The following is a 21577-nucleotide window of genomic DNA, read 5'->3' on the forward strand; positions in this document are numbered from 1 at the left end:
GTGGTCACATTTAGAGAAACAATTCTTACTGTAGGTTCTAACAAGGCAAACTCACAGTAAGGAAACATTTTAACTAACATTAGCTTTGGATATTTTAATTTACTTTCTACTTTTCTGACAAATGGATGTTTATGTCAAGATAAAGGTAACATTTCAAACTTGTATAAGGTGGTTATATAAATTTATATTTATATAATATGTATATATATACACATATATATAGTTATATAGTTATATAAACTGTGGTGAGATCACTGGCAGTTTGGTAACCATAACTCTCCTTAGACTAAAAGAAATTTGGACTAAAGATTAAAATCAAATAAAAAAGAAAATCATGGATTCTGGGAACATGATAATCTTAAAGTAGCTTTCTTCCTTTCTCTCAACTCCAAGCTATTTACTTCCCTGGGCCCAAGTGATGCTCAGACGTAGAGGCAGCTAGGGGCTAAGAGAAAGCCCTGGGCTTCATTCGGGTCCCAGAAGAAAGAACTGGTATGGGGCCTCTCAGCCATGGCTGGGTGGGGGGTTAGAGACCAGCACTGGAGCCCAGAGGGGAAAATCATTGGAACTGGGGAGAACCTGGTCTTCAGAGATCTACAGACCTGTAGGGAGACCAGTGAATCAAAGAGCTTTCACCTAGAAAGAGAAAAGTCTTCCGCATGGCTGACAGATTTTCCTTACACTGCCAAGCCCAGTGGCACCAGAGATCCATGTGCCTTCTACCATTTATAGGATTTTAGCCATTTAAAATATCTTAATAACCACAGTTGAGTCCCAGTGAGCCACCAAGAAAATAATGGCACATCCAAAGGGCACGGGTCCATGAGTAGCTAGAGAGTAAACAGGCAGAACACTGAAAACACACATCTAGTGAAACAGAACTCCTGGGGGAGACAGATAAGTATTGGAACAAAAGAACGAAGAGCTTCTAGAGATATTCAAATGTAGCGTGCACACACACAGAACTTTTCAAAACTAAAAAACCATGATTTTTAAGCTAAAAATTCCGATGAATAAAGTAGAACATATCTCTATGACTCTTGTTATGGCTTGGAAGATTATGTTCAAGAATAACTCAAAATGCAGACCCAAAATATAAAGAGATGGAAACCATGTGAGAAAGGATAAGCAACTTGGAGGATAGGTCCAGGAAGCTTAACATGTTTATAATTTCAGAAGCAGAAAACAAAGTAGTGTAGGGTAAAAAAGTCACTAAAGCAAAAACAGTTGAGGCAATAATAATTAAATAAGTAATGAAAGAAAGTGCCTGAGCCAGAGAAATGATAACTTGTATAATTATTATATATTCCAAATAATTATTATAACTATAATTATTATTGCCATAGCAGCAGCTAATACTTAAACACTTTCTATATGCCATGTACTGTTCTAATCACTTAATAAATGTTAATTCACTTAATCCTCACATGACCCTAGGAGCTTTTTTTTTTTAAAAATTTATTTATTTTAGAGGGCAAGCGAGTGCATATACTGGGGTGGGGGGAGGAACAGAGGGAGAGGGAGGGAGAGAATCTCAAGCGACTTATTACTGAGCGTGAAGCCTGATGCGGGCCTCGATTTCACAACCCTGAGATTGTGACCTGAGCCAAAATCAAGAGTCTGACGCTTAACTGACTGAGCCACCCAGGTGCCCCCCCTAGATTATTATTTTCATCTCGCAAGTGAGAAACTGAGGCACAGAGATATTAAATATCTTGCCTAAAGTTTCCCAGTCAGTAAGTGGTGGAGCCAGAATTAGAACTCAGGCAGTCAAATACACCAAGTTCTGGGCTGAATAGAAAACACACATATGTAAGTATATCCTGCTAGTATTCCTGAACTTCAGAGAATTTTTTTTCCTTCCAAGATTTTATTTAAATCCAAGTTAGTTAACATATAGTGTAGTATTGGTTTCAGGAGTAGAATTTTGTGATTCATCACTTGTATATATCACCCAGTGCTCATCACAACAAGCGGTCTCCTTAATGCCCATCACCCATTTAACCCATCTCCTGAACTGTAGAGGATTAAAGAGAAAAGTCTTACAAGCCTCCCAGCAGCAAGAACAGGCAGCTATACAGGAAAAAGAAAATCATACTGGTATGTATTGTTCATCTAGAACACAGGAAAATAAATGGCAAGAGGACAGCATCTATAGACCTCTGAGGGAAAGGGACTGCCACTCAAGACTCTTACAGCCAGCCAAGATGGGTATGTATGCCAGGATAAAAAACAAATTTGAGGATATATAGGAAGTTCAGACAGTGTATTATTTGGATACTACATTTGAGGAAATTACCTAAGACTTTTTTTTTTTTAAGATTTTATTTATTTGACACAGAGAGAGACAGCGAGAGAGGGAACACAAGCAGGGGGAGTGGGAGAGGGAGAAGGAGGCTTCCCGCCGAGCAGGGAGCCCGATGCGGGGCTCGATCCCAGGACCCTGGGATCATGACCTGAGCCGAAGGCAGATGCTTAACAACTAAGACTTTAATCAAGCAACAAATAAACCAGAGCAGAGACCTCAAACAGGGAAAGACAAAGTGAAGAACAATGGGGAGTGATACACCTTGCGATATGTCTCTGTGTACCTCTACAGAAAGCGTGCGTGTACACACAATTAGAGCTTAGTGATTAAGGACAGGCTGCTTAAGTGCTAAATAAGAACTTCTGAAACAGAAGGGGCATATTTCAAGGGAAATTCTGACACATGATAAATAATTTAGTCCAACCTAGTCATTGGGGGTTGATAGTGGAAGGGTATAAAAATGTTACAAAGGTCTCATTGTAGGGAGGGGTAAAGGTGGGTCAGGAGAAAAGAAGAAGAGCACTCTAGAGGCCCCACATCACGACAGGGAAGAGGGCACGTTTAGAGTGTCTTGGGGGTAAAAACAGTGTCTTCAGAGAGGAAAAGAGCTGATATCTTGTTTTAAAGAAACAGCAGAGTTCGATGTGTTTCATCAAGAGAGCTGGGAACAGGAGCCATTAGTAGAAGAGAACAATAAAGTATAATCTCCAACCTCAAGGACAGCAATGAAATGATTATCAAGTAACTTGATCAAACTAGCAAAAATAAAACCAAGAAACAGTGTAAGAAGTTATAAACAGAGTAAAATAGGAAGAATATAATCAAGTATGTCTGTCCTAATACTGAACTCTCACTGGAAAACAGAGACCATCAGAGTGGATAAAAACAGAGCTGTTGTGTTTGTAAAAAAACATACTGAAAGCAAAGTTGAAAATAAAGCAGTGGAAAAGAAATGCAGCAAATGCAAAGAAAAAGAAAGGAATAAAAATATTAGTAAGACACGAAATTTAAGTTTAAACTCACTAATCAAGATAAAGAGAACTTTATGTTACAATAAAAAGGCACAACTCCTGATGAAACATGCACATAAATGTGCATATACCAAACTAGACAGCAGCTAAGGCAACAACTAGCAAAAGTGCAAAAACTTAAAAATATAAATATAGTAACCTAATGAAATTTTGAAATACCTCTTTCAGAATTGTACAGATAGTAAAACAGTAATATAGCAGACATTCCTTGACTAAAAAATAAAATTATTTTCTTATGTCCACAGAACACTTGCAAAAATTGATCCAGATCTTGGTCACAGAGAAAAACTTAAAATTTACGTAGAGATTTTATAGGCCATCTGATTGTGACATAAAAGATTAGAAATGATAAAAATGTAGCTATCTTTGGACTCAGCTTTTCCGTAGCCAAAATACTCTCAGAAGTTCAACAGTATCTAAAACCATATTGCTGTAGCAGTTCATAAATGTAAAGGCAACAGAAAGAGAAAGAAAAGGATAGGAAAAAAAAACAAAAAGAAAGGAAAAGCAAGCAAGCAACCAAGATGTCCACCAATCAGTTGATTATGCAAAGGACCTTGCTATTAAAAAGAATGCAAACATTTTCCTTACCTTAATTTCAGCGAGAGAGGCCATTGCCCATGCTATGGTAGATCTCAGGCCTGCTGTCTTGATGTAAGCTCTGCTGGCTAAAGGAACCCTACAAAGAAAAGAACCTGATGATACCCCCGGTATTACTGTATGGTAAAGAAGATCAGGATATAAATAAAAATGGTTAACCTGTTCACATCTGTGACTCACCTTAACATATTCATCTAACATACAGCTAAGTATCTGCTAAGTTACAGAATATTTTAACCTTATTACAAAATATCTTATCTAATTGGCACCTTGTCTAACCAGCCAGTGTGGTATTTCAGAAAGGTAAATTTGTGGGGCACCTGGGTGGCTCAGTCCATTAAGCACCTGCCCGTGGCTCAAGTCATGATCCCAGTGTACTGGGATAGAGCCTTTTGTTGCTGGGCTCCTTGCTCAGCAGGGAGCCTGCTTCTCCCTCTCCCTCTGCCCACTTATACTCTCTCTCTCTCAAATAAATAAATAAAATCTTAAAAAAAAAAAAAAGGTAAATTTGTTGGACAATTGAAATTTAAACTCTTAAGTGTTTGACTTATAAAAATCTAATCACATAGGTGGAAAAAATCTTTTTCAAATGTTAATATACTTTCCTGCCTTCCCAAATGGAATATATGGGAATTTTTCTTGCTGATCTGGAGTCATCAAGAGGAACATACTGTTCTGTGATATGGATGTACTATGGGAAGTAGGGCTGAATGGATGCTAACCCTTGAAATCTGTTTCCTAGAAAAAAATTGCTTTTGTAAATTTGTTCTTTGCTCATTTGCATCTTTCTCAAAAGATGAAATGAAGCATGACATTGCATTGTCTAAAATAATTTATGGAACGAAGAGCTGAAGCAGACATCTCCCAAATGAGTTCAATGGCCTCCATTATGTATCACTTCATACTTTATCCTCTACCTCATCACTTTTATTATCAGTGTTTCCAGATTTGATAGAAGTTATCAAAATATTATTTCTATCTTTCTAATGCAATGAACAAGAAAGCTTGAGAAAATCTATTACAATAACCTTAAGCATTCTTTTTTACATCCTGGCTTACAGATGCCTAAATGTGAGCTTAGAACTAATGGGGTATTCCTATTGAATTTTTATAATCTTTAAAAATATTCCATGCCTACAATCTAGAAAAAGAGTATCTAAATCACATTACACTATGTAAACAGGGACGTGCATATAAAATGTTTTGAAGATGCGAACAACATTTACATGCTTCCAAGGAACTGGAAATCACTATTTTCATCCAACTAGCTCTTTCTTCCCAGAGCATCCAGAAAAGTACCTGTTATATGATAAGTGTTCAACAAATATTTTGGAATAAGGAAATGAATCATTTGCATTTATTATCATATAGTACCCTGCAAGATTAGAGAGATACCTGAAGTAGATTTTAAAAACTGGAAATACTCTCCCACAATAAAAGAATAATGGCAATAAAATCTGTAGAATGTTCAAATGTGAATTTTAAGAACTGTGCTGTATTTTCTATTTTAATAAAAATTCCAGATGCCAACAGACTAAGGGCCTGTGAAAATCATTTAATAATAGAAATAATTAGATATAATTTTCAGTATGAATCACAATCAGTGAATGATTGTAATCAAATCTTTTATAGCTCCAACTGGCCAGGTTAAATCATAAACATCAAGCACCAAGAAAACACTGGCTCAAGTAAAGAACTCAAATGCTTTGCCTCGAGCCCCCTCTGTTATATCGATGTTTCATATTATAAGTAAGAACATAAAGTTCTTACTTTTACAAACTCTAAGGGACAAACATGAAGCTTAGAGAACAATACCTACCTGAACACGGGGATTCCCACCACAGAGTAAATGTCATTTAGATGTATGAAGATCTGAAAGAACAAATAGAGAAGTTAGAACAGAACAGGAAATGCATTACCAAATGCACTGACAATTTGAAAACTTCCATTTTTAAACTATGTTTTATTTTAAAATTTACTTTGTTTTTTATTTTTTAAATAATCTGTATTTTAATAAAAAAAAAACCTAAGGCCTTGTTTATCATATATGGAAAGATGTTCCATAATATTTTTTTCCGAGCAGAGACAAAGTAAATTTTTAGTACATTCCATAGAAAGATTCTGAGGATAATTCAGTATAGAAGGTATATGGACTCTCATGTTCTGAAGAGATCTTGAGTTCTTTGTTCCCAGAGATTCTCTGAATTATCATAACTGGATCAGACTTTTTAGCATTGTGGGTAGAGAAGACTTCCTAAACTCACCTTAATTCTAACTTCAAGTAAGACTTGAGGTCACACAGGACCGTCACAGGCTACATTTCCAGGGTAACAACATCTTCTTCAGGCCAAAGATACCATAGCAAGGGTGACCTTTTCTCTCTCTACTATCCGTAGCTGAGCTCCTTCCTTTCTACTACTCTTCTTTTGTTGGGTCATAAAGAGGATTTAAATGTCTCAAATTATAATTAGTAGCTCAATTAAATTTTAAAAGTTAGAATCTTACTTTCATAGTCTGATGAGGTTTATGGAATATTCTGACTCTGCTGTTTGACCTCAAGAGCATTTGATCCCTAACTTTGACCCCAAGGTTATTTTCACTATATAGTTTCATCAGAATTACTCCAATATTGACAAATTTTTATTAAGAAAAGAATGACCTGGAATGAACTCCATTTAGTCAATTTAAATCCTTGATCATCAAAGCTAAACTTTCCAATGTTTTGGATTATTCATTTCAGCAAAAGTATTAGGATTCTTTTCTATTTAAAATTGATACTCAAGAGAAGATACACTGATATTTTTAAGATTTTATTTATTCATTTGAGACAGAGAGATACAGAGAGAGAGAGCATGAGCAGAGGGTGAGGCAGAGGGAGAGGGAGAAGCAAACTCCCCGCTGAGCCAGGAGCCTGATGTGGGGCTTGATCCCAGGACCTGGAGATCATGACCTGAGCTTAAGACAGACACCCAACCATCTGAGCCACCCAGGCGCCCCGATACACTGATATTTTTATATATCAAATGTTATTAAGACTAGCTTCTCCCACTATAAAATTTTTTTCTCTTAATTTTGCTGAACAAAATTTATTTTAAGGTGTGATTCTTCTGTTAATTTTGGTCACAAATTTTACTGTGTGATTTTACTGTTGACAATTATGTTAATAGCTATTATTAATTACACTAAATGGCTGATAGGAATTAAATTAGTTATACTTATTTAGGCACTAAGCTATGAGAAAAATGTAATTTTGAGGCAGTGATATGGGGCCAAGGAGACATGGGGAGATGGGAATCAGCAGAGCACAAGAGGAGAGAACTGGAAAGGAGAGATGGAAGGAGGACATCCTCATGTCAAAACATTCTTGAGGTCAAAATATTTTTTTTCCTTTTTTAAGATTTTATTTATTCATTTGAGAGAGAGACAGAGAGAGCACAAGCTGGGGGAGAGGCAGAGGGAGAGAGAGAGAAGCAGACTCCCTGCTGAGCTGGGAGCCCTACCCGGGGCTGGATCCCAGGACCTGGAGATCATGACCTGAGCTGAAGGCAGAGGCTTAACCATCTGAGCCACCCAGGCGCCCCAAAATATTTTTCATGACAGTAATGAAGAACATACATCAGGCATTACTTTGTAAAAGTGAAAATATCAAATGAAAACACTGAAAAATAAAAACACAAAATGTTCTGATATGGCCAGCTATTACTCCATTCAAAGCTATAGAAGAATAAATTTATGAGTCAATGAATCATGAAAACGACTAAACTACCTGTCAAATTTATCAGATGGGGCGCCTGGGTGGCTCAGTCGGTTGAGCGTCTGCCTTTGGCTCAGGTCATGATCCCGGGGTCCTGCGATCGAGCCCCACATTGGGCTCCCTGCTCAGTGAAGAGCCTGCTTCTCCCTCTCCCTCTGCCCCTCCCCCCAACTCATATGCACACACGTGTGCGTGCTCTCTCTCTCTCTAGAAAAAAAATAAGTTCGGCGGGGCGCCTGGGTGGCTCAGTCGTTAAGCGTCTGCCTTTAGTTCAGGTCATGATCCCAGGGTCCTGGGATCGAGCACCGCATTAGGCTCCTGGCTCAGCGGGGAGTCTGCTTCTCCCTCTCCCTCTGCCTCACCCCCTGCTTGTGTTCCCTCTCTCACTGTCTCTCTCTGCCAAATAAATAAAATCTTTAAAAAAAAATTATCAAATTGTTTTTAAAAAAGTGAAGAATACATATATACACACACATACACACGCACACAAGATTTATTTATTTGACAGAGAGAGAGAGAGAACCACGTGAGCGGGGGGAGGGGCAGAAGGAAAGACTCTCAAGCTGACCGGTGAGCACAGAGGACCCTGAAATCATGACCTGAGCAGAAATTAAGAGTTGGACCCTTAACTGACTGAGCCACTCAGGCGCACTGTGAAGAATATTTTTGATAGCTAGCACTGGTTTTGCCATATAAGTGTTTTACTTTGTTTCAACGAAAAATCTCATGTAACTTCATTAAATTAATTTTGAAAATAGAGAAAAAAAAGAAAAACATAATCCCAGAGTCCTAACAAAGTCACTATTAAAATATTATTGATTTTCTTTTTTTAACATTAGCTAGAATTTTTTATTTTAGTGATTGTTATGTATTATAGTGACCTTATAATAAATTTTTAAAAACTCAACTGTGACCAAACAATTCCAGCCCAAAACATCTTATTTGGATAAGACATTTTCACAGTGAAAAGTACTAGCAAAATTATCTGCACTATTCTACTGCTAAAGAGAAAACAGACTGCTGGATCCATATAAACATGCTTTTTAAAAAACTCTAGAGCAAAACTGAAAAGTACAGTACAGATAGTTGACATTGTCTTTAAACAATTAGGTTACAGGCATATACAATAAAACAAACATTCAGTACCTCTAAATTTGGATTCCTCAAATCTGCTTTCCATCCATACTGTTTCATAAGAGCAATTCCAATTACTCTTCCTACTTCCTGAAAAGGCAGAGAGTTATAGAAAATACTAAAAATGAAAATTTTACATTTAAATGTAAGCAAAAATGAAGAGTATGAGTCAGACTATCTGATGGTAATTTAGGGTTACAATATTAAAATATGACACGAAAGCATTTTCTGTTGAAGGCAAGAAGGCTGCATTTTACCTTTCCCACCCCCAACATATCCTATGGCATTGATGTCTACTCATGTGTAATCTCTATTCTTGTAATAACCAGATCATGAATCGATAAAAATGATCATTGTGGGTTTTAGGAAACAGATGCAAGGTTAAAGATGAACTATTTGAGCTACTACAATCCTATGTGTTTACAAATTACCAGAACAACAGCATTATACTCAATCTTTAGGGTCTCATTTTAAGGCTGACCAAAGGACCCAGATCTGTGCTCTTGTATCACTGAACTTTCTTTTTTTTTTTTTTTTAAGATTTTATTTATTTATTTGACAGAGAGAGAGACAGCGAGAGCAGAAACACAAGCAGGGGGACTGGGAGAGGGAGAGGCAGGCTTCCCGCAGAGCAAGGAGCCCGATGTGGGACTTGATCCCAGGACCCTGAGATCATGACCTGAGCCGAAGGCAGACGCTTAACGACTGACCCACCCAGGCGCCCATCACCGAACTTTCTAAGGGCCAAGTGATACAGAGTTTTGAAGGGCACTGTGGTGTTCACTCTCCCCTAGATAGTTGAGACTTTGAGTGCATTCGCGTCTTTGCAGTCTGGGTCCTGGTGACAATCATCATGCAACGCGTAGTGTAGAGCAACCAGAACGGAAGAGAAACCCAAAAAGCTTAGGACAATAATATTAGGATTTCCAAATGTAAAGAATATCTATGAGCTTAAGGAAACTTTGAGGGAGAAAGTTAAAAAAAGGAGGTCATTACATGGACTGGCATACCATCATTCTTAAGCATCTGAGGTAAATTGAAAAAGGAAAATGCATTTTTAAAGAGATTTAATTATATGAAATTAGGCCTAGTTATCTGCCTCGCCAAGTTATCTATTCTGTGAAAGGCTGTCATCTCATTTTAAATCTAAAGAGTCGTTAATTCTTTCAGAAAACGGAACTTCACCCTGGGAGGTAAGCATACCTGTCCGGTAAAGGTCTTTGCAATAGCTCCACTGCAGCGACAAGAAACTCTGAACGTCAAGTCCTTCTGGTCTGGGGTATCAACTGCTTTCACTACATCATTCTGAAATGCTTCTTGAGATTTTTCTCTGTTAGTGAGAAAATCTTGCTCCACTGTTTCTTCTTCCATTTGCTTTTCCAGTTGGCATTGCCTGCTCTCTTGTAGCTCTTGCATTTGTTCTGTTTTTAATTTCTTAGGATTGGTGATGTCATTTTCTTCTACTTTTCTCTTTAGTGGGTTAGCATCTCTTTGAGAAAGTTTGTCCTTTTTTGCATCAAGTTCAAGAAGATTTTTCCAAATTGAAATGGCACTCATCCAACTTTCTGGATCATCATTTACAAGTCTTTGCATTTCATTAAATATTTTTCCTAAATAAATAAGATCTCAGTTTATCCTATACAAAAGCCTTAAAGACAGTTTATTACATTCATCGCCCCGTAATTCCATTACCTTTATTTCTTTAAAATAAGTTTTACTAAACTGCTACGTGAATAGTGACTTCACCTTCACCTGGAATTTATATAATTTAACATAAGAATATTGTGCAAAACAAAGTTCATTCTTACATTCCATACTTAACATCAAAACTGTTTTATAATTTCTATAGAATTATCATATATTTTAGCAAGATCATTTGTCCTATGAAAATATATATCTATACCTTCAATATATGCATACACCTAGAGTACATATTGATTTTTGAAATAATGCTCATCTTGCCTATAAAAACTAAGTTAAAAAAAAACAGAATACATTGCAAAACAGAGCTCAGAAACAGAGGAAATGAATACTGAATCTTAGACCATACAGTATTAGCATACATCATAAAATGAGTTTTCATAAAGTAATACTTCAGATACACAACCCATTCATAACTTAGGGACTGCCAACATGCTGAATATAATGTAATCTTTTTTTGATGAACAAAGTTCATCAAGGTGACCCAAGAGTAATTACTGTATTCTCTAAAGATGAGAATGTGTGGAATTTTGGGATGAAATTATATTGACCCCATGGTATAACACCTTAGGATTTGCTTTTTAATAACTTTTCTGACCTGTTTTGACTTCTTGCCATTTGTATCTTTATTGACACAGTTTAGTACAGACCATAATATTACATGATCTCAGAAATTAAAATGAAATTTAAGGCAATGTCTAGTCTAGCAGTATCTGACCCTTGCTTCTATTAAGATCCTTAAATTATTTTAGCAGCATATTTATAAAATTAGAAAGTGGAGGGGCGCCTGGGTGGCTCAGTCATTAAGTGTCTGCCTTCGGCTCAGGTCACGATCTCAGGGTCCTGGGATAGAGCCCCGCATCAGGCTCTCTGCTCAGTGGGAGGCCTGCTTCTCCCTCTCCCACTCCCCCTGCTTGTGTTCCCTCTCTCGCTGTGTCTCTGTCAAATAAATAAATAAAATCTTTAAAAAAAATAAATAAAATTAGAAAGTGGAAAGGGAATCTCTTAAGCCCCCTTTAATTGTAATGTTTTATAAATGGGTATAAATTTATTCAAAACCTTAAATTTAAGGTCCCTTAAGCAGGAGATTTTATTACATAGTATTTTTTCCAATTATATAATTCATTGGTTAAAATGTACAAAGTGACAGTTTTGATCAACTTATAAAACCATGCATTCTGGGTTATGACATGCTCCTGGGTCTAAATAAATGCATCTGACCATATGTATCTCTACATAAGGTGTCTGAACATAATTAAAATGGAAGAAATGTGACTTAGGACACTAAGGCTCAGAAAATAGGCAGCAGATTGCAAAGAGACAAAATTAGCTGATAATATGATTAATATGGTGATAATATTCAGGAAATATGGAAAAATACATAATTAATGACCCCATAGGTATGAATGAATCTTAAAAATGTGAAATGGGTACAAATTAATTATCAAGCAGAAAACTTTGGAGTACAATATATCATGGGGGTAAAAGCAACAGGCATCTACATACCTTTACTTACAGAAGAAACATTAAGTGGAAACTGCTTTTTAATCAGCAAAAATAATCTTTCTGCAGATTTTAATTTTTTCAGCATATTTAAGTCAGAACAGGTGGTGAAGAAAACTTTTCCTGAAATATATTCAACCTAGAGACAGAAAAGATTAATGTAGTCCTGTGTCAGAGTAAGAATCATTTCCCTTTTCCCCTCTTAATGAATTAAAACACAGTGTCTAGCCTGACAATAAAAACAACCATTTCTAAAATATGTACTATTTGTCAGACACTCTCCTAGGCACTCTGAATACATTTTCCCTCTCATCCTTATAACAACCTTCTAGAAACACAAACAAACAAACAAATAAATAAATAAAGGGGAACCTGGGTGGCTCAGTCGTTAAACGTCTGCCTTTGGCTCCAGTCATGATCCCAGGGTCCTGGGATCAAGCCCCTCATCGGGCTCCCTGCTCCACGGGAAGCCTGCCTCTCCCTCTCCCACTCCCCCTGCTTGTGTTCCCTCTCTCGCTGTGTCTCTCTCTGTCAAATAAATAAATAAAATATAAAAAACAAAAAACCAAAACAACCTTCTAAGGTAGATTTTATCACCCCCATTTCTTAGCTTATGAAACTGAGGCTTAGATAGGTTAAATAACTTGTATGAAGTCACATAGTGACCAAGATCATAATCTATGTCATGGCACCTTTTGTAAAGTGTGTGTGTGTGTGTGTGTGTGTGTGTGTGTGTGTGTGTGTATGCACACAGGTACTCCTAGGACAAATCAGATGACAAGCCCAAGGTTAACATCATTAGCAGGCATTTATTAAACACCTACCTCGTGGTCTACCAGGAAGCATCCAGCATATGTCCTAAAGATGAATGATAATTTAATACCTATATACCGACATACAAATTAGAATGTAAAATTTATAAGAAAATATCTTGAATTAAACCCAAATGAAAACAAAAAAAGTTAATATAATAAATGCATTGATAAGCTGTAGGTACAAGGTACAAAAGTAGCACTGAATAGGGAGCCATCATTAGTAAAAGTCTCAGGAAAGAACCCTGTAAGATTTGGGAAGAGAGCTTCTGACAGAAGAAAGGGCAAGATGCAGAGGTGGGAGTGACAGCCTGGCTGAAGTTAACTGTAAGTCAGCATGGCAAAATTTGCTGTGCTTTGCTGACTGACAGTGTCAGGTGGATGGATGGTGTAGCTCAGGCCAGCCTGATAAATGGTCATGAAAATCTGAGTACCCCAGATGGTAATGGTCAACCATTATAGACTTTTGATGAAAGCTGTGACAGCACTGAATTAGCTAGCAGAAAAAATTACTTTAGAAGAGGCATAAAGTACCAAGTGTAGATTGTGATGCTGGAGGAAGAAGATTACTGAGGTAGAAATAATGAGACACTTGGCTGTGGAACTGGAAAAGGGACAACAGCAAGAAATATGCATCACACAGAAAGAGGCTTTGGAGACAGGATGGATATGTTGTAAAAACCAGAGAAGAAAGGAAAATAAAAAAGTGCACTGGCAATAGAGAGTCTGGTGAGGTATGGCAAATGGTGCTCAATACCAATGGACTCCTAAAACTTTTGGGATTAACCCAATTCTCTCAAGCTCAGGATGGATGTGGATTGTCTTAAAATTTTCCTTTTAGTGGTGGCCCTGGGCTGACTGGGATGGTTCTAAGTTATCTCCTAGAACTGAGGTAATGGGGAATTTGGAGTAGCCCATGTGTTTAGGCAGCTGCCATCCAATGGGAACTTGAATTCCAAGTATTTTTGTACTCTTGATCTGCTATGGTCTAATTAAGTTTTTGGGATGGTAATTTCTGGGGTTACCATTCTAGCTTGATGAAGAAGAATCACTGCTGAGGAAGCCCTAGATTGACATCACGTAAAACCCAAACACTTCATTATAAGATTAACAAGTTTTGGGGACCTAATGTACAGCATGGTGATTATAGCTAATAATACTCTATTATATATGTGAAAGTTGCTATTAGAGTTTAAATGTTCTTATCACAAAAAAGTAATGGTAGTTATGTGACTGGATGGAGGTGTTAGCTAATGCTATGGTGTTAATCATTTGCAATATGAAATTTATCAAATCAACATGTTCCACATCTTAAAATTACACAATGGTATATGTCAATTATATCTCAATAAAGCTGGAAAGTCAAATTAAATAAAACCCAAACAGCTTGGGTACTGGAAAGTGCAGCTGACCAAGATAGATTGAGAAAGTAGGGAATGAGAAGAATGTTTAGGAATCAACATTAAAGGGGATAAGGAAGTAACAAAAATAAGAACTTCTAGTTTCTAGAATTTACTTCTTTTTCATTACAAAAGTGACATTTTTCCACAAAAGTCAAAACTAAATATATACCTCAAAATGCTTAGACCTTGAAAACAAAGTTTTAAAAAGTAACTTTTTAAAAGTTTAGATTTTATGTTACCTGACATAAAAATATAGCTTAATTAAAGCCATCACAAAACAAGCTAGAAGACATGACATACCTTATCAAGATTGTGGGGGGCAATTGAAATATTTTACTGAAAATGTATGGTTTTAAGATTCAAGTTCTATAAACAAATTGATGCAAACATTTAGACCAGTGATTTTAACCTAGTCAATGATCTAGATATTAATTTGTAGTTGTTAATTATACAAAGATCTTATCTTTTCTTACTTATTTGGATATGAAGGGAAACATTTTATACAGTGAACTTCCTCTAAAAATAGCATTTTGGGGAGGTGGGAAAAACAACAACAAAAAAAGAGAACGTGACTGAAAATCAAGTTAATTAAAAGGAACTAAAGGCTTAATTTATTTGGGGAATCAAATTATAAGAAGGTTTTGAGGCATTAAAATGCTAAATACATTTTCAAAACCAAAAGCAACATTATTCTCTTTATTTCAAAATTAACATGAGGCCTACATTCCTTTTACAAGTAATATGCATGTAACCAGAAGTAGTTTACTAAGTTGCAAAACAGTCACTATGAAAATCAAATAATCATATATCGTGGAAGCACTGTAATGGTTTACCTATTATATCTTAAAGCAGGAGGGAGAATGAATTTTGGTGCTTATAAGTTCAAAAACTGCTAAAGCTGGTGTGAACCTTTTTCTTTAGTTTATTGCTTGTAACATCACACTCAATTACAATACTTAAGGGAGAAACGTGGCATTTTAGGATATTTCATCCAAATATTTGTTACTTGAAAATCTATTTATATATACAATCTGTTTTTTCCATTTGGAATTAAATCATAACCAAGTGTCTAAAACCAGCTGGTTTTATGTCTAACACTTTTGAAGATGAAGTAACAGTCTTTATTAAAGTAAAAACAGTTGTGTTATCAGCTAGCATATCTAAGCAGTTAGCGTTTTTGCCTTTCTTTTAGAATTCAGCCATTCAAATCTAACAAATATTCAAATTATCAAATTCTCCTAATTCTACAGATGCCATCTAGTTTTAGAATTAATTTTAAATTGCTAAGTGAAGAGTTGAGGTGGTACATGAGCTTTTTTGATACATTTTATAAGAATTAAAAAGTATATTTTATTTAATTAAAAAAATTCAAGAAATTTCTCTACAAGAAATGCGGAGAATCTTAAAAGATATCAACCTTATATAATTACCCCATTAAATAAAATAACTATGAAATAACCTGATTATCTGGTTATCTGGTTAGATCTACCCCATTACCCTCTATCACCAAGACCCCACTAAAAAATTAAAAATTGACTGCTTATTCAGGTTCAGGACCCAAGTTAAAAGTCTTTGCTATGTGGGTTTATAAAGACCAGTTAATCCACTGACAGGGCCTTTCTGGCTAGCTAGCATTAGGTACACCTCTATTTTATTGATTTTATCTTGAAAGTATTCTTGCTTTTATTGTTATAATAAATAACAGTATTTAATACATTAAACATTGTTATAAAGTAAAGCTTAATTTTTCCCAATATATTTCTTTAAAGTAGTCCAGGTAAAATAAATATATATTATGTATGTATATAAAATGTATTATACATCTAAAAATATATAATTATACAATATAAATTAAATATTTAAACATACCCAGGAACCTATAAAGAAGTTTGCCCCACCACCAGGAGGAAAAAAAAAAAAATCTAACCTGAATCTGACCAAACTCTAGATACAACTTACAAGATTCCAACTTACAGGAAACAGAGAGGACATGTTAAACTACACCATGGAGATGCAATTGGCAATATCTACTAGACCAGGGGAAACTCTAGCAGTGCTGTCCAACAACTTCTGTGATGATGAAATGTTCTATAACCTGTGTTGTCCAATGTGGTCACCACTATCACATGTGGCTTCTGAACACTTGAAATGTGACTGAGAGTGAATTTTTTAAAATTTAATTTTAATTAAAATAGCCACCATGCCGGATTGGGTAGCACAGCTCTAGACTAGGGGTTAGAAAATGAGGCCTGGTGAGCTAAGAATGGTCTTTACCTTTTTAAAGGGATGTAAAAACGAACAGTAACAAAGAACGTGTAACAGAAACCACAAAGTGATCCATATATGTGATCTACAAAGCGTAACCTATTTATTATCTGGACCTTTAAAGAAAAAGTTGGCCGACCCTTGCTCTAGACTATGGGACAAACAACCTGCTTCTTTAACAAATAATAAATTGCTGGGGGAGAAAAGAGAGGTGAAGGGAAAATCTACAGATTAAAAGAGACTTAATTTTTTTTTCTTACAAAAATTAAGAGACTTAAAAGAGTATCAGCCAATCATGTGTGGCCCTTATTTGAATCCTCATTCTTTATTTTTTTTTTTTAAGATTTTATTTATTTATTTGACAGAAAGAGCACAAGCAGGGAGAGTGGCAGGCAGAGGGAGAGGGAGAAGCAGGCTCCCTGCTGAATGGGGAGCCCGATGTGGGGTCTGAATGACCCAAGCCGAAGGCAGACACTCATCGGAATGAGCCACCCGGGTGCCCCGAATCCCCATTTAAATACACAAACTTAAAAACAAAAGTGACATTTATGAGACAAGTTGAAATTCGAACACTGACTAGATACTTGATAAGTTATTTTTAGATGTGATATTGTGGCTTATATTTTGAAAAGAGCCACTATATGTATTACCTCTTCTATATTACACCATATATATTATGCTGTAAGAGCCCCCTCATTCCAGATCTAGGGTAGTCCCCTGCTACCCGTGGTACCGCTTCCTGCAGTTGCCGCGCTCACCCGTGTGATTCGGAAGCAGATGACCTCCGCTCTGACCTAAGGCCAACAGCGTAAGGCCACGTAAGTCAGTCGCAGTCCTGAAGCACCGTCCTCCTTCTGAAGGCCCATCAGAAAGTCAGTCAACGGTAGCCTAAGGTCTCGCACCTCACTTCATCTCATCACTTTGTCATCTCACATCATCAAAAGAAGGGTGAGTACGGTACCATAAGGTATTTTGAGAGAGAGGGAGGGAGAGTGAGAGAGAGACCACATTCACATTAACTTTTATTATGGTATATTTATAAGTGTCCTATTTCATTTATTGTTAATCTCTTACTGTGCCTAATTTATAAATTAAACTTTCTTACAGGTATGTATATATAGAAGATAGTATATAAAGGGTTGGTACTATCCATGTTCTCAGGCATCCACTGGGGGTCCTGGAACGTATCTCCCACGGATAAGGGCAACTACCATATAGGCAAACATTTACAGATGAAGTGGTATCTTGAGTTTGCTTCAAAATAACATGGGTGGAATGGAGCAGAATTCACTATGGGATCGTTCTTGCAGCCGGTTGATGAGTATGTGAGATTCACCATACTATTCTACTTTTGTGTATGTTTGAAATTCTCCAGGATACAAAGCTAAACAGATTACACAGGGCACTTTCTATGCAAGCTGCATGTTGAAGGAAGCACCTAAATCAGTCACCTGAGGGGGGAAGAGTTTGCAAGTTAAAATGCAAACGATTGGGCTTATGTACATTCCTACTGAAAGAAAAGTTTTTGGGGGTGGCAACTAGGGACATGTATTTGCAGCAAGCTCCCTACATGATTCTTATGTTCACTAAAACTGGAAAACACTGATTAGAAAGGTGTGATTCATTTGTAAAAGTAAACAATCATTTCTAAATTAGTTTTGTAAATTCAGATTTTACAATATCAATTTTCTTGAAGCGAACCGAGGTTTCTAACAGACTCTCTTATTACTGCATGAATGATTTTAAGTATTCCTGTGCAACTCATTCTTTGGTAACATTTATTGATCACCTACTAATTGCAAGACACTGTGTTACACATGCTATCAATCTTTATCTCAAGGATTGCTCTAATCCTTTTTTTTTTAAAGATTTTATTTATTTATTTGACAGAGAGAGACACAGCGAGAGAGGGAACACAAGCAGGGGGAGTGGCAGAGGGAGAAACTGGCTTCCCGCTGAGCAAGGAGCCCGATGTGGGGCTCGATGTGGGGCTCGATTCCAGGACCCTGGGATCATGACCTGAGCTGAAGGCAGACACTTAACGGACTGGGCCACCCACGCGCCCCTGCTCTAATCCTTTAAAGTAGGTATTATCATCTACATTTTATATCCAAGGAAAGTGAGGCTCAGAAATTTGAGTATTTAGCCCAAATTAAAAAATCTATTAAAAGAAGATTAAGATTTGAACATGTCTTTGGCCTCTAAAGTCTACATACACTCTTTTCCATGCTGTAACAGAAATAACCTACATGCTTCTGGGCAGTTTCCCACCATAATTTAATGTAGTTGCAAAGCACATGGGCTTCAAAGCAAGAAAGCTTCAGATACAAGTCCCAGCTCCACCATGTTGCATCAGTTTTCTCTTTATTTCTTTGTAAAATGGAGGGGAAAATGACCTATCATATAGGAGTCTTTTGAGTATTAAATCATATCCAATGTACATAAAAGTGTCTGCCACACTTTAAGTGCTTTATAAATGTTAGATGCTATCATTATTCTTTCAGGATTGCCTTAACTTTGAGAGTTTATATTAGTGAAACGTAGATGGAATTTCAGAGGTTATTTGTTCAGATCCCATTTCCAAGCATATCTATCCTTATTTTTTTTTAAGATTTTTTTATTTATTTGAGAGAGAGTGAGCAAGAGAGAGAGAGAGGAGCAGGGAGAGGGGCAGAGGGAGAAGAGACTCCCCACTGAGCAGGTAGCCCAATGTGGGGCTCAATCCCAGGACTCCGGGATCATGACCTGAGTTGAAGGCAGACACTTAACTGACTAAGCCACCCAGATGTCCCAGCATACCTATCCTTAAAACATACACAATCAAAATATGGAAATCCCTAAATCTCTTGGCATTTAATTCCTCTCATTGCCAAGAAGTTTGTCCCTATAATTTACTGAATTTTTTTTGCTGTGATGAACCCTTTAGTCCTCCTGTATCTCATTTTGTCTTTAGAGAAGATGGAGAACAAGCAGAGAAGATAATTTTTCTAATTAGACATACTCCAGTTGGGTCAAGCCTTCTATTTTTCATACTAAGAACTCTAAGTTAACATTTTTTTTTTTTTTAATCAGTGCAGCATGATGTAACAGCTGCACAGTATCAACTGGAACTGGACCCAGGTACTGGCCTGCCTGGGTTGGACATGATTATATATACTCATGCCTGAGTTCACAGACAGCTTGGGTTTGAATCCCAGGTCTGCCACTTTACATGACTTGAATAATTTATTGGACTTATCTGTGCTTCATTTTCCTTTTCTGTTAAATGTAGAGCCTACCTCGTAGGGTTGTTGTGAAAATTAAGCAGGTGAATACAGAGTAAAGACCTAAGAACATGGGCCTGACACATTAAATACTCAATGTCAGCAATTCTTACATTGTTGCTTTTTTAGATTAGCTACATTCAGCATTCTATTAAGTTCTGTGACCCAAACCACAAATGGTTGGTAATCTAAGACTGATGCCATTTTTCATGACCCCCTCTATCCTCCACGCCCCCAGCTCCCTCATTGCAGAAAGTCCTTTTGTGGCTTCCAACGCTGTAAGGGTTGCTAGAGTTGCGGGGTCAATTTCATTTAGTAAGTTTTCCTTTCCCAAAAACACATCATTCACACTGTCATATAGAGCCCGTCAAGTTACTGGAGTCTGTTTCTATTACATCTTTCCCCTTTGCTTTCAAGAAACCAGTTCAGCATGTTCTAAAGAACCTAAGCTCAAGTTTAAAACCTTGTTCATTTCATTGAAATGAACAGATAGGTACCACCAACTGTTAACTTCCTCCAGAAGTTGGACTGTGAGGCCTCCAAGACTGTATTACTTTAGTAGCTACTATTTACTCGGTGTTTACGGTGTTCTTGAGGTACCCTGTACCATATAATCCTCCCAACAATCCTATGAAGTACATACAATCATGATCAGGAAACTGGCAAGGGTCAAATAACTGAACCTGAGGATAGTATTTGTATATAAAGGATGCAGAAAGGCTTCTAACTCTGACAGGTCTCATTCTAACTACGTGCACTATCCTATACCTTCTTTTTTAAGAATCTAGGAAATAACTTGCCTTAACCTCCCCCCCGCCCCTTTAATAAAATTAAAGGCATGAGAGATACTCTGTCATACATGTGGAGGGGAGAACGAGTGGCGGTTCTTTCCAGCAGTAATTAAAGGATGTGTCAGAACTCCGAGGCCCAGGACCGTCCCCTCGGTGGGTCCGGGGCTTGAGAGCTGGGGACTCGCGTCGCTTTCCAGGGTCTACACCGACCCTGGCGCGTAGGGAGCAGGGCCTCCCTCCTTCCCGCCGGGGCGCGCAGTGAGGCCGACTCACCTGCGTGGCCGCCAGCCGTGCCCGCACCTCCCTCATCAGGAAGGGTTCCAGGCCGCGGCCCGCGGTGCAGAAAAACCTGGCGCCCGCTGCAGGCCGTGAGCCGGAATCTGTCTGCAACGCCGCCATGGCGGCTCGCGCGCGCGCGCGCGGCCCCGCGGCTCCGGGTCACGTGGCCTGGGGCGCGCGCGGCGCGTCCCCGCGCTCCCGGCAGTGTGCGCAGGGGCCAGAGGGCGGGGTGGAGCCCGAGGCCAGCCGGCAGGGAGAATCCCGGTCGGGGCTGGGGGTGCGGTCCCCTGGGAGGGGTGGCTGCGGGTCTCCCTGGTTAACTGCTTGTAACTTCCCTGATTAGGCATCTGGAACTATTTAGAATCACAGTTGGAAGGAATACAATTGGGATCTGTTATTTGATCTACAAAAGGGATATATATCATCTTTTTTTGTTAATATTTTTTTAAAGATTTTATTTATTATTTATTTGAGAGAGAGAATGAGCATGAGAGGGGGGAGGGTCCGAGGGAGAAGCAGACTCCCTGCTGAGCGGGGAGCCCAATGCGGGACTCGATTCTGGGACTCCAGGATCATGACCTGAGCCGAAGGCAGTCGCTTAACCAACTGAGCCACCCAGGCGCCCCAGGGTATATATCATCTAATCCATCTGCCTTATTTTTGAAATTGAGGAAGTTGATCCCTAGACAGGCCAAGGGACAGTTAGTGGCACAGCTGAGGCTGGTCTTGATAG

At 37.8% G+C, this 21577-nt stretch overlaps 1 protein-coding gene across 4 annotated transcripts in view; it reads right to left on the reverse strand.

The window, feature by feature from the left end:
* Window positions 1-20964, reverse strand: part of THUMPD2 (THUMP domain 2 tRNA and snRNA guanosine methyltransferase) — a 38294-nt gene extending 17330 nt beyond the window's left edge. For 2 of the 4 annotated variants that reach the window (XM_028117271.1, XM_028117275.1), the window contains exons 1-6: window positions 20839-20964; window positions 12035-12170; window positions 10031-10437; window positions 8840-8917; window positions 5759-5811; window positions 3931-4018 (exon numbers count right to left, since the gene is read on the reverse strand). In XM_028117271.1, the coding sequence (XP_027973072.1) occupies window positions 3931-4018; window positions 5759-5811; window positions 8840-8917; window positions 10031-10437; window positions 12035-12170; window positions 20839-20964 (888 nt within the window). Of the gene's footprint in view, window positions 1-3930; window positions 4019-5758; window positions 5812-8839; window positions 8918-10030; window positions 10438-12034; window positions 12171-17269; window positions 17427-20838 lie in introns of those variants that run through there. The other 2 variants (XM_088026402.1, XM_028117272.1) reach the window with 2 other exon arrangements.
* Between the last annotated feature and the right edge of the window lie 613 nt (window positions 20965-21577).

This window comes from Eumetopias jubatus, unplaced genomic scaffold, assembly GCF_037043125.1.
Source record: "Eumetopias jubatus isolate StellerSeaLion01/CBP00866 unplaced genomic scaffold, mEumJub1_p1.0 scaffold_9, whole genome shotgun sequence".
In the NCBI taxonomy this organism is placed as follows: Eukaryota; Metazoa; Chordata; class Mammalia; order Carnivora; family Otariidae; genus Eumetopias; species Eumetopias jubatus.